This window comes from Armigeres subalbatus, chromosome 1 (assembly GCF_024139115.2).
Source record: "Armigeres subalbatus isolate Guangzhou_Male chromosome 1, GZ_Asu_2, whole genome shotgun sequence".
NCBI classification, from domain to species: Eukaryota; Metazoa; Arthropoda; class Insecta; order Diptera; family Culicidae; genus Armigeres; species Armigeres subalbatus.
Window position 1 is genome coordinate 95,455,466 of NC_085139.1, and position 14,748 is coordinate 95,470,213.

The 14,748-nt window shown below is 43.3% G+C and overlaps 1 protein-coding gene across 1 annotated transcript; it reads left to right on the forward strand.

The window, feature by feature from the left end:
• The first annotated feature begins 13,218 nt into the window (after positions 1 to 13,218).
• LOC134203026 (transmembrane protease serine 11D-like) lies at positions 13,219 to 14,720 on the forward strand. Its single transcript, XM_062678014.1, has 4 exons — positions 13,219 to 13,561; positions 13,619 to 13,723; positions 14,001 to 14,385; positions 14,447 to 14,720. The coding sequence occupies exons 1-4, from the start codon at positions 13,284 to 13,286 to the stop codon at positions 14,642 to 14,644; spliced, it is 966 nt and encodes a 321-aa protein (XP_062533998.1). The 5' UTR covers positions 13,219 to 13,283; the 3' UTR covers positions 14,645 to 14,720.
• The last annotated feature ends 28 nt before the right edge of the window (positions 14,721 to 14,748 follow it).

Below are 14,748 nucleotides of genomic sequence, written 5' to 3' on the forward strand. Positions count from 1 at the left end.
AGACTTCCTAAGCCCATCATCAAATTGAAGCTCATGAACTGTCGAATCTTGTTTGGAGGCAATTCCGATGCTGTCGAGGACTATCGTAGCCCACAATGATAGTATTCGGAGTTTTCTCGAAATGAAGTTCAGAATATGTAGTGATTAAAATTATGAGTAGAGAATTTTTGATGATTGCTTGATGAACGGTTCTAAACTGCGGCCCGCTTTGCCCTTTTAATGCAGTTTTAGAGGCTTTCACTAAATAATCTTCAAAATCTAATGCAACATTATAGTTAAAATACGTTTTCATTAGAGTTTCCTACTTCATCATCAATATCATTATATTTAGACTGAAACACGTGCGATTGATGATTAACTAATAATTTTTTAACGTACTTTTCGAGCTTCTGTTGCTTGATAGGAACATGACCCCAACGCTATTAATTTTAATTAGAACTAAATGTAAAACATATAATCATATATAATAACTGACATTTCTCCGCAGCTTAAGTATTCATCATAAAACTATCCCCAACCTGCCCCAACTCCTTAGACAGCGATATACTATGAGTATATCCCGCAAAACTTAAAACCCCCATGGTTAAAGATGTTGTGAAGCCTTATCCTTAAGTCCATGGTGTATCATGGACGATATGAATTCCAAATTCACATCGGTGACTTGGCCCCTGGCCCCCTTATAGATCAATGAAATTATATAAAATAAATAAAAAAAAATATTTTGAGTCTTGTGAATTAATACATTACTTAAACAAAGTTTCAAATAATATTCTGAACTATGAAGAATGTGTTCCATTCGTTATTGTGTATACATTCGATGCGAAATATTGGAATTAAATCTATTTTCAATTGGGTATATCGACGGTTGAGATGAATATACGGGCTGTTATTCAAATGGGGTATTTACTAATATGTAATCAATTAACACCGTATTGAATGACAACAGCCAACGATGCATGAACTTTGCATTCTCACACGGCATGATACTGCATCTTTTTTTCCCGCAAAAATGACACTAAGGTGCATCGAGATCAAGGAATCAAAAACACAAGAACAAATCGACAACGTTCTAATTGACAGTAATTAATTCTCTGACATCACGAGCGTTCAATCTGGGTGTGTTTCGCAGTTGATACAAATATTAATTCCCTCTTTTTTGTTGTTCTTTTATTTTTATCTCCAACTAACAAAGCAAGACATGCTGAAGGTGGCTGAATTCGATTCCCGGTCCGGTCCAGAAAACTTTCTCAACTTCCCTGGACATGATATACGAATGCAAAAAAATGGTAACATGGCTTAGAAACCTCGCAGTTAATAACTGTGCAAGTGCTTAGAGAACACTATACCCGTAATTCTGGGTAGACATCTTTAGGGTGAGACGGTATAATATGCCCACCCCCCCTAAGGCAACTCCTTGATAACTTTTTACTTTTCAACGCAATTTATGCAAACTTTAGGTTATTTGGTAGTACAGGAAGTCGCAAATGCATTGCCCGTGAGTAGTCATATAAAAATATTACAGATAACACGTAATAAAGCTTTTTTGAAAAGTCGTAAGAAAATGGATTTCAAAAGGTGCCTGGGCAATACGCCCCACCTTAACCAAAGACGTTTCATAGCCCTTCATTAGTATTTTATCAATCACATAATAGAAAGGTTACAAATTCTTATGTGCTTGACAATAAAAAAACCACATAAGTCCATTTAAGCAGGTTGGAATTACATTTCAATAGTTTCCATATAATTTGGAAGCAACTGATGCAAGCTCGCCGCGCTTGCGTCCAGTTGGTAAGGGCATATTGTCCTGCCTACACTGGGGCGTTTTGATCAGTGAAACATGTTTTTGGAAAACGTTACATTTTTGAAGATGGAAGCAATTTTATATTAGGATTAACCACTGAGAAAAGTTATTTTGTTGCCCAACTGAGTGTTCCAGTGCAAGTTTTACGGACAGTATGCTAGTGTCGCTCCAGAATGTTGAACAAACAAACATTAAAAGTTACATCAAAACTGTGACTTTTTGTATTTTGCAAATATTTTCATTATGTAATACAAAAATACTCCCATATTCACATAGGATGATGGTTTTATAAATATTTATAGGTACAAACTGAATTTGACCCTTAGTTATAGTTTTCTAGAAATCATAGTGGGGCGTTTTGGCCAGGTGGGGCGCATTATACCGTCTTACCCTACGTGGTATGTTACAGGCAAATCCTGACCTAATACTAAGGACACACCTGTGGTACTTGTACCATGGTACTAGAGGACAAGAAAATTATTTTAAGACTATGTTTAATAAAGACAATAATTGGTATGGTACTCATTTCAAGATTCTTGTACCATGGTAGTTATACCACCAGTGTTTTTTTTTTCTTCCTAAGTAATGGAGGGGGAATCTGCTCAACAGACATCCTGGGTTGTCCAGGAAGTGCGGGGTTAGGAACCACCTCCAATAACAAACGAGGGAGGCAGAACTACATCCCCGACCCGCTAAACCGTTTCTATTGCCGCCAACCCCATAGTCCCCCCCAACCAGAAAGTAATGCTTCAAAGGGGGGGGGGGCAGTGCACGACGCACCTTCAAGGTTAGCTGCGTGTCCTTGCAGCATCGAACATCGTGACTCGCTTTTTTAGAAGAACACCATGGTATCGTGCCAGCGCATTGCCGGCTTTTCCTATGTCCTCGAAAGGTGGGAAGGGTCGACTTCGCGCCTGCTTCCCTCTGCACGACTGGTATCAAGAATGATGATGCCGCGTGCACCCCAAATTGACCTCTCTGCGATAGAGTCTGTTCGCCAACATACAGAGTTACTTGCCGACGTGGTGCCTACGCCTGCCCCAGCCTTGACGAGGACCTCTTTCCGTCCTCGGGCTCGAAACCCGCCCAGTTGACCAACGCCGCGAAAGCGACGATACCATGTTGTTCTTCGCGCGGCCACTTGTTCGATAAAAGGATCGAGTTCGACCACAGGGCATGACCACCGGTATGACCCATGAAGCCGACTCCGAACCCTTGGACCACCTCTTGTTTGCGCCTGAACTAGCCATCCTTGAGTCCACGTGCCACCTAGCTCCGAGACGATTTGGACGATAGCCGATAAAACGGCGTTCCAGCCAACTTCATCTTTACACATCCTCCGAACTAGGTTGTCCGGGGTAGTGTCCAGACCACATGTGGCAAGCATGTGGTCACGCATTACGCGAAAACGTGGGCACACTAACAACACGTGTTCCGCCGTTTCCTCTAAACCTGCGCACACCAAACCAGCTATGGGAAAACTCACTCACTCACACGAATCACGCAGATTTTAAATCCCTATCCATCAGCGAACACACGATTGCAAAATGAATGCTACTCAACCCAGCAGCGAACCAACAAACGATTCATACCTACTGAGTGCCTCCCCAGCAGGAATAAGTGAAACCAAAGACAGTGCGAAAAGAAATCGAGAGATGAGGATAAACCGATGTGTAGTGAGTGCAGCAGAAAATACTGAGTTGGACTCAGAAGATTGATTCCATTTAGACTCAATGATTCGTTTTGCGGGCTGAATCTTTCTGCCGAATCCTCACTCACCACTCAATTGCGATTTCATTCGTTTACGAACCGAATGTAAACAAATACTCGGCTATGCATCATTTGCTATCTGTGGGAAAGATTCGGTGATGAATTTTGTCTGTTTGTTTTTGGCACGATTCGTTACTAACTGAAGCCAAACGGTAGACAATCGAAATCGAAAATATTGGAAGGGCTCGTGTACGTTTGTCTAATTTGCGATTGTGTGTAGAGGTGAGTGAAAGATTAACGCTAAATGAACCGATTTTTCCCATACCTGCACCAAACACTCGGGCGACGCCGAGCAAGCCAGCTGCGTTACCTGCACTGTGAATTTGCAGCACGCTTAAACGCCGGGCACTTCAAACCCCCCATGGGGTGCTTGCTGTTCACAGCTTTGCTGGAACAAATCAAACAATTGGGAGGGTTCGTGCAACATTGTGCCATATGTCCCTCCAATCCGCAGCGTCGACAGAGCTTGCTTCTGTCAGGGCATTCGTAGTCCCATTGTTTGTGCCCCGGTTCCAGGCACTTGAAGCGGATTGCTCGTTTATGCCCACAGGGCACACCGACCATCCCACCTTGTCGCTCCCTAACTTGACTACCTTGGAGGCATCCGCTGCAGATAGCCGAACCAATGCTACCTGCGCCCCTCCCGGACCTTTCCGTAGCCGAACGGCTGCGGTGGGCGTCTCCACTTCACACTGTCGCCGCAGTGCCGTGACGAGCTCTTCTACTTCGGTGATCTCGTCCAGGTCTTTAACCCTTAGATTCACCTCCGTCGTGAGTGTCCTCACCTTGACCGTCTCGCCTAGGACTTCCTCCGCAAACTTATTGTAGGCGGCGCCCTTTTGCGAGACGCCCCGCTTCAGCTCGAGGATCATCTCGCCCATCCGGGTACGTCTTATTCAACGTACGTCGGCGCCGTGTTCACCGAGCTTGACGTCACTCCTCATCGCCTTCAAGACGTCCGAGTACTTAGCCTCGTCCGCCGTGATGACTAGGGCATCGCCCCTGGAGCGATTGGCGCCTACCCTAGACTTCTTGCTACCCTCATTCGCCTGGACCTTCTTTTCGGCCCTTGACGTCTTGGGTTTCCTCTTGTTCTTGACCAGGGTCCAGGAGGCGTCATCCCCCTCTATTCCCCTGGTCTGGGGCGGCTGAGAGTTCTCAGCCTGCCGTAACCCCTTACCACCGTTTTTCCTGGGTGGACGAACCATTCCAGGTCCTTCCTCCCCCGGTTTGGGAGGTACCTGGCCGGGGTTCAGCTTCCCAGCCCCACTACCCTTGTTCGGGGTAGTAACCCTCCGCGTTTTGGAGCGGCCCCCAGGGAGCTCATCCCCTGGAGACTGTTTCCCCCGTTTTTGTGTCTGTTCCGTCGCCACCTCGCGGTTCATCGCCTTTACAAGCCATGGGCCGTCTATAACCTCTACCGGCGTAGCCTGGGAGATGGTTAAGTGACCCACGCTGGCGCTGCGCACCGAGCTGCCGACTATTGCTTCTGGCCTCCTAGGCGAAGACCTGAACAACCTACCTCTTGTGAAGGGTAATCGCCTAACTATTACCATTAATTGAAGAATTGCCTTGGTTTTCCATTTTGGTGCCACGAGTTGCTCGGGAAAAGAGGTCCACCACGCCAGAGCCCAGCATGACGCGGTAAGGGACAATTACTGTGAAGGGTGCCCAGATACCCCACAGGCTCCGTTAAAGGCCTAGCTCATTATTTCACCCCTGGCCATGCATCCCCTCGGCACGGGTCGCTTAACGCCTTGGGATTAGGGGTTTGGGACGATGGTCCCTTTGGTCGCACCCCCTCACTCTAGCTGATGTCAGAAGGACAACAGTGCCCAGGCTGCACTACCAGCTAAGTACAAAACCCTTAGCTGGCGGTCGATTGCCATCGGAAGACCCGTGGAAGCGTTAAATTGGAACTTGTGAGGACCAGAGCTGTGTAGGTCGCTCCTTCCCAGATGTCAACTCACCATTTCGCAGCCCATCATACCATCAGTGTGTCATTAGTATAACGAATACCTTCCCAATATCCAACTCCGTGGTACTTAGCAGGGTGTCGCTGAGTCAAGAGCCTCTATTTAAGTTTCCCATCAATATTTACTTCCTTCCCTTACTTTAGTTGCGGTACAGGTCCCCTCCTTTAGTTGCGGCGTCATCAAAAGTAATAATACAATTTATGGGTCCCGTTACGCTGGGATATGGATACTCTGAAGTAATGCGTAACGGTGTAAATCCGGTCATATCGACAGGCTCGGTTCGACTGATCATATGACGTACCAAAAACTCCAAGGCGAATGGGATTGGGGCTGTCCCTAGTTCGGTAGGGTAGTGCGTGGGCTGCTTCGGTAGTAGAGCGAGTGATCTTCTTGTGCCGAGGTAGGAGTGTAGGGGCTAAATGCATGGCAGAAGTTTTAGTGTGGACTGTGCATGCTGAGACAGGAGTGTCGTAGCGTAGTATCGTTGATTGCGTGATCGGCTTGTGCTGAGGAAGGACAGCTATCGTCACCCCGAGGCATGGCTAAAGTTTGTGCATATACTACACCTGCAGAGGTAGGAGTGTCTTAGCGTAGTATCTGTTAAAGTGAGCATCCAAGTAAGTCTCAAATGGTGTAAGTGCCTGTGTGAATGATTACATTAAGTACAGCCTATCCCCCAGAAGGCGTCAGCACCAGTGGTGGTAAAATCACTCATAAATCTCAATCAACGAGCGCTCCCGTGCGAACGAAATCGTCTGCGGTTTTAAAGGAATGCATCACGCTTGAATTTTTCATGCTAAAACGCATCATTTCACTCATTTGCTAAAAAATCATTTTGGTTCAAAAACACATTTGAAATCAATTTGGGGGCAATTTATTGCTTATATATAAAAGAGTGTCTAATATTTTCTGCGACAGATGTCAATTCACTGTTTTTAACGAAAGAGAACAAAAGAAAACTTACGATGATTCAAATGGATGATTCAACTCATCAATGAGTTTTTAGGTGCTGAGTTGGGTGCGTTTCAACTCACGCTTGATTTGATTCATCCATGAGTTTTGAGATTTTGAGTTTTTACCAACACTGGTCAGCACTACGAAGCTGATGTGGCAGACACCGGTGGTGGTATGGTAAAAAACCTAGGAGCACGCGCGCAGGACATACGACTTCCAGCTCCGAATCTCCAGGAAATCCAGGAGGCGATCGGCCGGCTGAAAAACAACAAAACCCCTGGAGTTGACCAACTACCAGAAGAGCTAGAGCGCTACACTGGGTAATTACCAACGTTTGGGAGGATTATGTTCTGCCGCAGGAGTGGATGGAAGGTGTCGTGTGTCCCATCTACAAAAAGGGTGATAAGCTGGATTGTAGCAACTACCGCGCAATCAAATTGCTGAACGCCGCCTACGGTACTCTCCCAAATTATATGCCGTCGACTAGCACCGATTGCAAGAGAGTTCGTGGGGCAGTATCAGGCGGGTTTTGTGGGCTAACGCTCCACCACCACGGACAAAGTGCCCACACATAATCTATTCATCGACTTCAGAGCCACATAGCAGCTAATGCACGAGCACGGATTTCCGGATAAACTGACACGGTTGATCAAAGCGACGATGGATCGGGTGATGTGCGTAGTTCGAGTTTCAGGGGCATTCTCGAGTCCCTTCGAAACGCGCAGAAGGTTACGGTAAGGTGATGGTATTTCGTGTCTGCTATTAAACATCGCTTTGGAGGGAGTAATACGAAGGGCAAGGATTGGCACGAGTGGTACGATTTTCACGAAGAACGTCCAGTTATTAGGTTTCGCAGACGACATTGATATTATGGCACGTAACATTAAGAGGGTGGAAGCAGCCTACATCAGACTGAAAAGCGAAGCTAAACGGATTGGACTGGTCATCAACACGTCGAAAACGAAGTACATGATAGGAAGAGGCTCAAGAGAGGTCAATGTGAGCCACCCACCACGAGTTTGTATTGGTGGTGACGAAATCGAGGTGGTTGAAGAATTCGTTTATATGGGCTCACTGGTGACCGCCGATAACGATACCAGCAGAGAAATTCGGATACGCATCATGGCAGGAAACCGTACGTACTTTGGACTCCGCAAAACGCTTTGTTCGAATAGAGTTCGCCGGCGCACCAAACTGACTATCTACAAAACGCTTATTAGATCGATAGATCTCTACAGGCACGAGACCTGGACGATGCTCGTAGAGGATCAACGCGCACTGGGAGTTTTCGAAAGGAAAGTGCTGCGTACCATCTATGGTGGGGTGCAGATAGCGGATGGTACGTGGAGGAGGCGAATGAATCACAATTTGCATCAGCTGTTGGGAGAACCATCCATCGTTCACACCGCTAAAATCAGAAGACTGCGGTGCGCCGGGCACGTAGCCAGAAAGTCGGACAGTAATCCGATGAAAATGGTTCTCGACAACGATCCGGCGGGAACATGAAGCCGAGGTGCACAGCGGGCAAGGTGGATCGATCAGGTGGAGGACGATTTGCGGACTCTCCACAGACTGCGTGGTTGGCGACGTGCAGCCATGGACCGAGTTGAATGGAGAAGACTTGTACAGCACAGGCCACTCCGTATTCTTTCATTATCGGATTCTTGAACAAATTGATGTTTCGGAAACAGTATGTTGTTGGCCCAAGGTTCCCTATCCACCGGGATAGGGCTGCCATCTTAGCCGGGGAATAGCATTTCATACTCAGCCGCTGGATGCCAGAACAGACGCTGTTGGAGCCGCACCTCCTTGGTGAACAGACGCTCGACCAGTCGGGTCAAATTTGTGTAAAGTCCCACCCAACACCAGGACTAGGCTAGTGCGCTTTGAGCGGCACACGCTTTGACGCTTTGACAGGGCCTACTTGGAGACACATGCAGCTTTTTATAGAAGTTCAACAGAGCCCACTGTCGAACCCCACCACATCCTAGGCAGACCCCACAGGACGCACCCTCTCACTCTAGCTGATGTCAGAAGGACAACAGTGCCCAGGCTACACTACCAGCTAAGTACGCAACCCTTAGCTGGCGGTCAATTGTCATCAGAAGACCCGTGGAAGCGTGAGTATTGGAACTTGGGCAAAGCGTGGGCAGACTCTCTGGCCGACGAAGAAGAGAGAGCCGCAGCAACCGGGGACATTCGCCTACTCTACGATATCTCACGACGCTTAAGCGGGGCGAAGATGAATGCAACGATGCCTGTGAAAGACGCGAATGATCAGTTATTGACCGACACAACTGACCAGCTGAAACGCTGGTTCGAGCACTTCGACCACCTTTTCAATTGCCAGCCAGGCTACCACCACCTCGGCATGATCTGCCTCGGATCCGACGTATAACACGCGTCAATATCGACGCGTGTAATACCAAAGGAAAAGTTGTTTCCAAATTCGTGGAAATCCCCTTAAAATCATTCTCTTAACTTAAACTATTTCTAATGATTTTTCACATTTTCCGTCTCTTCTACAAAGCAAATTTGTGAAATTTGCGACTTTTTGCAATTAAGGGAGTAATCACAAGTGGAAATATCTCTAAAAATATGTATAATTTAAAGATAACTTTTGTTGTATGTGAGATGGAATGTTACAATGTTCAGCAAAAACATGTAACTTTGCTTGTTCAACAACTTTGTAGAAGAAACGGAAAATGGGAAAAATCATTGGAAAGAGTTAGAATGAGAAATAAGATGTTTATGGGGTTTTTACGTAAATCGTCTTAAGTTTGTTATATATATAAGAGATAGAAACTCGGGATGTTCAGCAAAGTTGCTCGTATTAACATTTGCTACAACTTTACGGAATACTACGTGTCTATCTCATTCTGGAGGAAAAATAAATTTCTCAACTCACTTTTAGGGGGATTAATCATCAAACTCTTTTTATCGAAAGATGCGCTCATAAATATCTTGAAACTTCTGTGAATACCCTATATCCGAAATCAACACTTTACGAGTTTTTGTATTTCGATCGTGAAAATGACGAAATAAAACACTGTGCACCGGAGGTGTATAGGATCCATAAGTAAGTAAGTAACAGGCCACTCCGACCTTAGTCTGGAAATAAATAAATGAGTTGAATTGAGGACCATTGTCCGAAATGAGTATCTCTGGAACACCGAATTGTAAAATAATAATATTTTCTATCCAGCTTTCCACTTTCACCATACTGGCGGCTGCTATAAATAATTTTGACAGTAACTGCTTCCGGGCACTGAACTGGAATTTGACTCCAAGCAAACCATGATTCTGTGTAACTAGCGACTTGTTTATTATTTACTAGCAGACCCGACGAACTTCGTTTCGCCTAAAATTGATTTATTTTCTGATTAGATCTCGAGTTATGAAGAAATTGGTGTTTCATTTGTATGGGAGCCCCCCTTTCCAAAGCGGGGAGGGGTCTCGAACCATCTTAAGAACCTTCCCCGGCCCCAAAAACCTCTACTTACAAATTTTCACGTCGATCGGTTCAGTAGTTTCCGAGTCTATAAGGCACAGACAGACAGAAATTCATTTTTATGTATATAGAAGAAGATAAACAAGAAACCTTTTGCAGACGTAGAAGGGCCTCAAATTATATTCCAAATTTCAATGATTAAAAACAATTATATCTTTACAGGCCAACATCTTTGGTGAAGATCATAAGTCTCAACTATTGACATTCAAACGAAATTACGATTTTGTAAATCAAGATTGTATAAAACTACAACATTCTACACAAAAGTTATATTCGTTAACACCTTTTTTCTCATGGAACGTGGAGGCGGAACTCTAAACCTCATAAAAGAGTATTGTAGTAACGGTCTGCCGTTGATGAGCTGCAACATGCAAAATTCCGAAAACGCCGAATGGCTCGCAATACACAATTTGCATTTTTGAAATCTAATGCAGATAGCATATTCACGTAATAATCTTTTTTTGAAATTAATGACGAAATACTTATTCATCGAACCAATATTTTATTAAGAATACTGTAAATAAAAGAGACAAAGAAGAATGTTGGAACATCTGTTCTAATATTCGTTCAATTGTTTCGTGAATAATGTGATTCAATGAACGGCATTCAAGACATGATGTCTGATTCTCCCTGGATGAGATGTTTCATGTTCAGACAATCTACGAGAGTCATTTATTCAATGCAACTAAAACCTTGGAATCTGAAGAATAAAAGACAGCCTGGACACACTTCAGAGGGCGGTTATGATGACTACGAAGCTTCGAAGGGTTTATATGAGGAATCGAGCAGTTGCGGGCAAAATTATCCTCAAAATGTTCTAAGCCTCCATATCTTCATAAACTTCGCTATTGCCTGTAAGAAAATAATGGGTTTATCATTTAAAAATAAGATTTGCAATAAGTTTTGATTCTTTTGTACGTATGAAGTTAATCGAAACTTTTCATGTTCATAAATAACAAACAAATGCCTAGATACATACAATCATGGATTGCTGGGAGCTAAATTTCAGTTCAGTGTCTGGAAGCAGTTACTGTCAAAATTGTTTATAGCAGCCGCCATTATGGTGAGCGTGGAAAGCTGGATAAAGTTAATGAGTGTTGTAGTCTTTGTCTCTCTCATAGGTTGAATAACAACGAATTTTGAGAAAAGATCTGTGATTACGGAAATGGGCCGAGATGAGTTGCCACGGCATATCCGCGATTTTCTGTTTCCCCATGACCGAGGTTTGGTTTCTGTTAGGATGCTTCGACAATCGACATTTTACATATATCACAAGCTGCACAATATCTTCTGATTTCCGTACTCATTTTGGGCCAAAAGTATTTTTCTGGAATTTACCAAATTATGTTCGGCTTCTAAAATTGCGATTCTCTCTGAACTTGGTGGATAATATTTCCATATGAATCGTGGGTCAACCTGCACATCCTTAGCTAATATATCTACCACATAAATCCTTGACAATGCATCTTGTTCATGTTTAAACCTCCCTTTCTGTATTTCAGCTCAAAATCACGTTACTGAAGTTTGATTGCCCAGCGGACCAACCGTGCTGACTTTCCTTCTACGGAGACTTGATTGAGCCATTTTAATGACTGCGCATCCGTTATAACCTTGAACACTGTCCCTTCAATATAGTGTCGGAATCGCTCGGTGGCCAGAATTAATCTTATGCATTCTCGTTCTGTGACTGAATATTTTTGCTGAGCCGTTGATAATTTCTTTGCATAGAACGTAGTTGGTCTCTTAATGCCGTCTTGTATTTGCATAAGAACGGCCCCGACTGCATGCTCTGACGCATCCGAGTCTATGATGAATGTTTTTTTGAATTCTGGATGTGCTAGTATCGAAGGCGAAGTAAGTACACTCTTCAATTTTCTCAAAGCTAATTCTGCTTCCTTAGTCCATTTTAATTTAGTTTTTTTTTAACAGATCAGTTATGGGCGATAGAATCTCATTATAGTTAGGAATAAATTGTTTGAAGAATCCTATCATTCCTATTAAACTACGGATTTCCCTCATTGTTTTTGGAATCGGTAACTCAATATCGGGTCTTGTTTCTACTGTCTACACGCAAAAAAAGCGTTCCCGAATTCGTGATCAAGCAAAAATACACCTTGATTTAATTCATGGATTCGGGAACACCAGTCACGTTTTCCAGAACGTTCCAGAAAACGTGACTTAGTTCCCGAATCCGTGGCTGTTGTTCACGAAAAAATACACCGTGAACTTGTTAATTCACGAATTCATGAACGCTTTTTTTTGCGTGTATAGAGAGCCCCTCCTCTGAAATTACGTAACCTAGATATTGGACCTGCTTTTTGGCATATCTTCGAATTGTCTAGACTTATAGTCAGTCCAGCTTTTTTGATTCTCTGCTCGATTATTTCAAGTAATCTGAAGTGTTCTTGTAATGAGTTAGTTAAAATAATTATGTCGTCCATGTATATGAATACTGCAGGTTCTAAATCGAAACCTATTGCCTTATGCATTAGCTTCGTTTGTGTCGTTGGAGCACCTTTTAAACCAAAGGGCATCACGTTACTCCATTGATAGATTTCTCTTCAATATTTTCCTCTTATCAATGCACTAAATTTTTGGAGCTTACAGTAGATTTTCTGGTGGTAGCAACAATCACGGTTGTAACCTTTTAACCAGTTAAGTATTAACGAAACAAATACAATCTCATGCAGTTTCAAAAAACAAATAGTTCGATTGGATCCCCGTTTCTAACAAACGCATAAACTAAACCACAAGCCTATAAAAGGGAGTAGGGACCAGCAGAATCCAAACATGGTCCCTTTTGTATCTCACAACCAACCTTACGCTTTTTTAATAGCACTAAACTGTGACTGAACTCTATGATTCTTCAATCAATATAGTCTTAATTTTGTTTTACGTTTCCTTGACGAGTTTATTTATAAAATAAAGGGTTTACAGTTTTCCGTTGAACTTGAAATATGATCAGCTTGGCTTCTGAACAGTGTCACCTCGTTGACTAGCGGCAACATAGCGTTTTGATGATTTGATTACTTTGCCAACGCAATTTCGTTACACAGTAGGTACAAATAAACAGGTGATATTACAATACTTATTATAAACTGGATTGGATCGATCTACAAATATTTCACCCTACACGTGAGTAACTAGGTGAATGTTGCTATACCTGCCACAAAACGGTACCATTGTTTAAACAGCCGTTACAGCTTTCGTATTTTTGTTTTGTCTGAAATCGATACCAAATGGAAGTATATCCATGAAATAGACAAGTACAATGTACATACAACAACAATTTTGGAATTACTCGCGATCGTTTGCGGGGCAGCACTTACCCAAAATGGTTCGATCTTTTTATATTTTTATTTTACTCTCAATCAAAACTATATCTGGTCATCCGATTGTGCATGGTGAGCTTCCAGAAAATCCGTCGCAGTTCAGTTTCGCTGTTTCACTTCAACGAGCCCTCAACAATGGAACACTGGTGCATTTCTGTGGGGGTACCTATCTCGGCACAGGATGGATCCTGACCGCTAATCACTGCATCATTGGAAGGTAGGATTAGATTTTTTTTGTCATAAAATATTTTTAACTGCAAATGCGCTTTTTAAGTCAGAGAAATTCCGAAATCTATGCCTACATTGGAGGACATCCTATACCGAGTGTAGCAACCGTACATCGCATCCGGGAAGTGTTTTCCCACCCGAATTACAATAGGTGAGTTTTGACGCGAAGATTTTAAAATGTTCCTTTCTTATGTCGATTATACTACCAATACTACTACGAGTTTTGTTGAAAGTGAAATATTCGAAGGATGGGATTTCAATAATTATTAAACTTTTTATGTTTCAATTTTGACTTTCCGTTAAGTACGTGAAGGCTATATGATCAATCGTGATCGTTGGTAGGGAGTCTAAACCTTTCTATATTATTATTTAAAACTATTTAACTATTTAACTAATAATTGCCTATAACATTGTTTCAAAATCGGCAGCGTGACTCTGGGCGGTGATATCGCTCTACTACGATTCAACGTTGATGCATCTATTCAACAATTAGACAAGTTGGTCCACAGTACGCTTTTATTGCCCGCCAAAAGTAATCCAAACAGCGACAATGCGGCGATTGTCATTGGCGTCAGTGGCGACGAGCTAAATCTAGTGCTTGGTAACAGTAATCCAATCGATGCGATGGAGGAGTGTCATATTTTCGGGTACGGTTCTGGTTCATTCTACGGACCTACTAGCAACCGACTTCAATACGGACCCGTACAACCGCTCTCGTTTGATCGGTGCTTGAAAATGCTGGGACCGGTGGTAGCTCCGACCACGCCCAATTCTGGAATGTTTTGTGCGATCGGTTTAGCTGATGCATGTAGGGTGGGTGTCATTTTTAAATAAACTTAGAAATAATTCATAATTGCCGTTACATTATCAATAGGGAGATTCCGGTGGCGGAATGGTATGCCGACGGAAGAAACATTTAGGATCCTTTGGAGACGAAGCGAGACCGTACACATTGCAGGGAATTATTTCATATGGAGCAGGTTGCGGAGCTCCAGCTTCACCCGGGGTCTATACTAACGTAGGTTTCTACAAGACGTGGATTGACAAAATAATCGCAGCGACCAACTTATGATCACTCATGGTGAAATGCTGAATATTACGTCAACTGTTTTGATATACATGATAATTCTTCTTATTCTAAGTATAAATTTTGGCACACATTGGATCTGTACACGA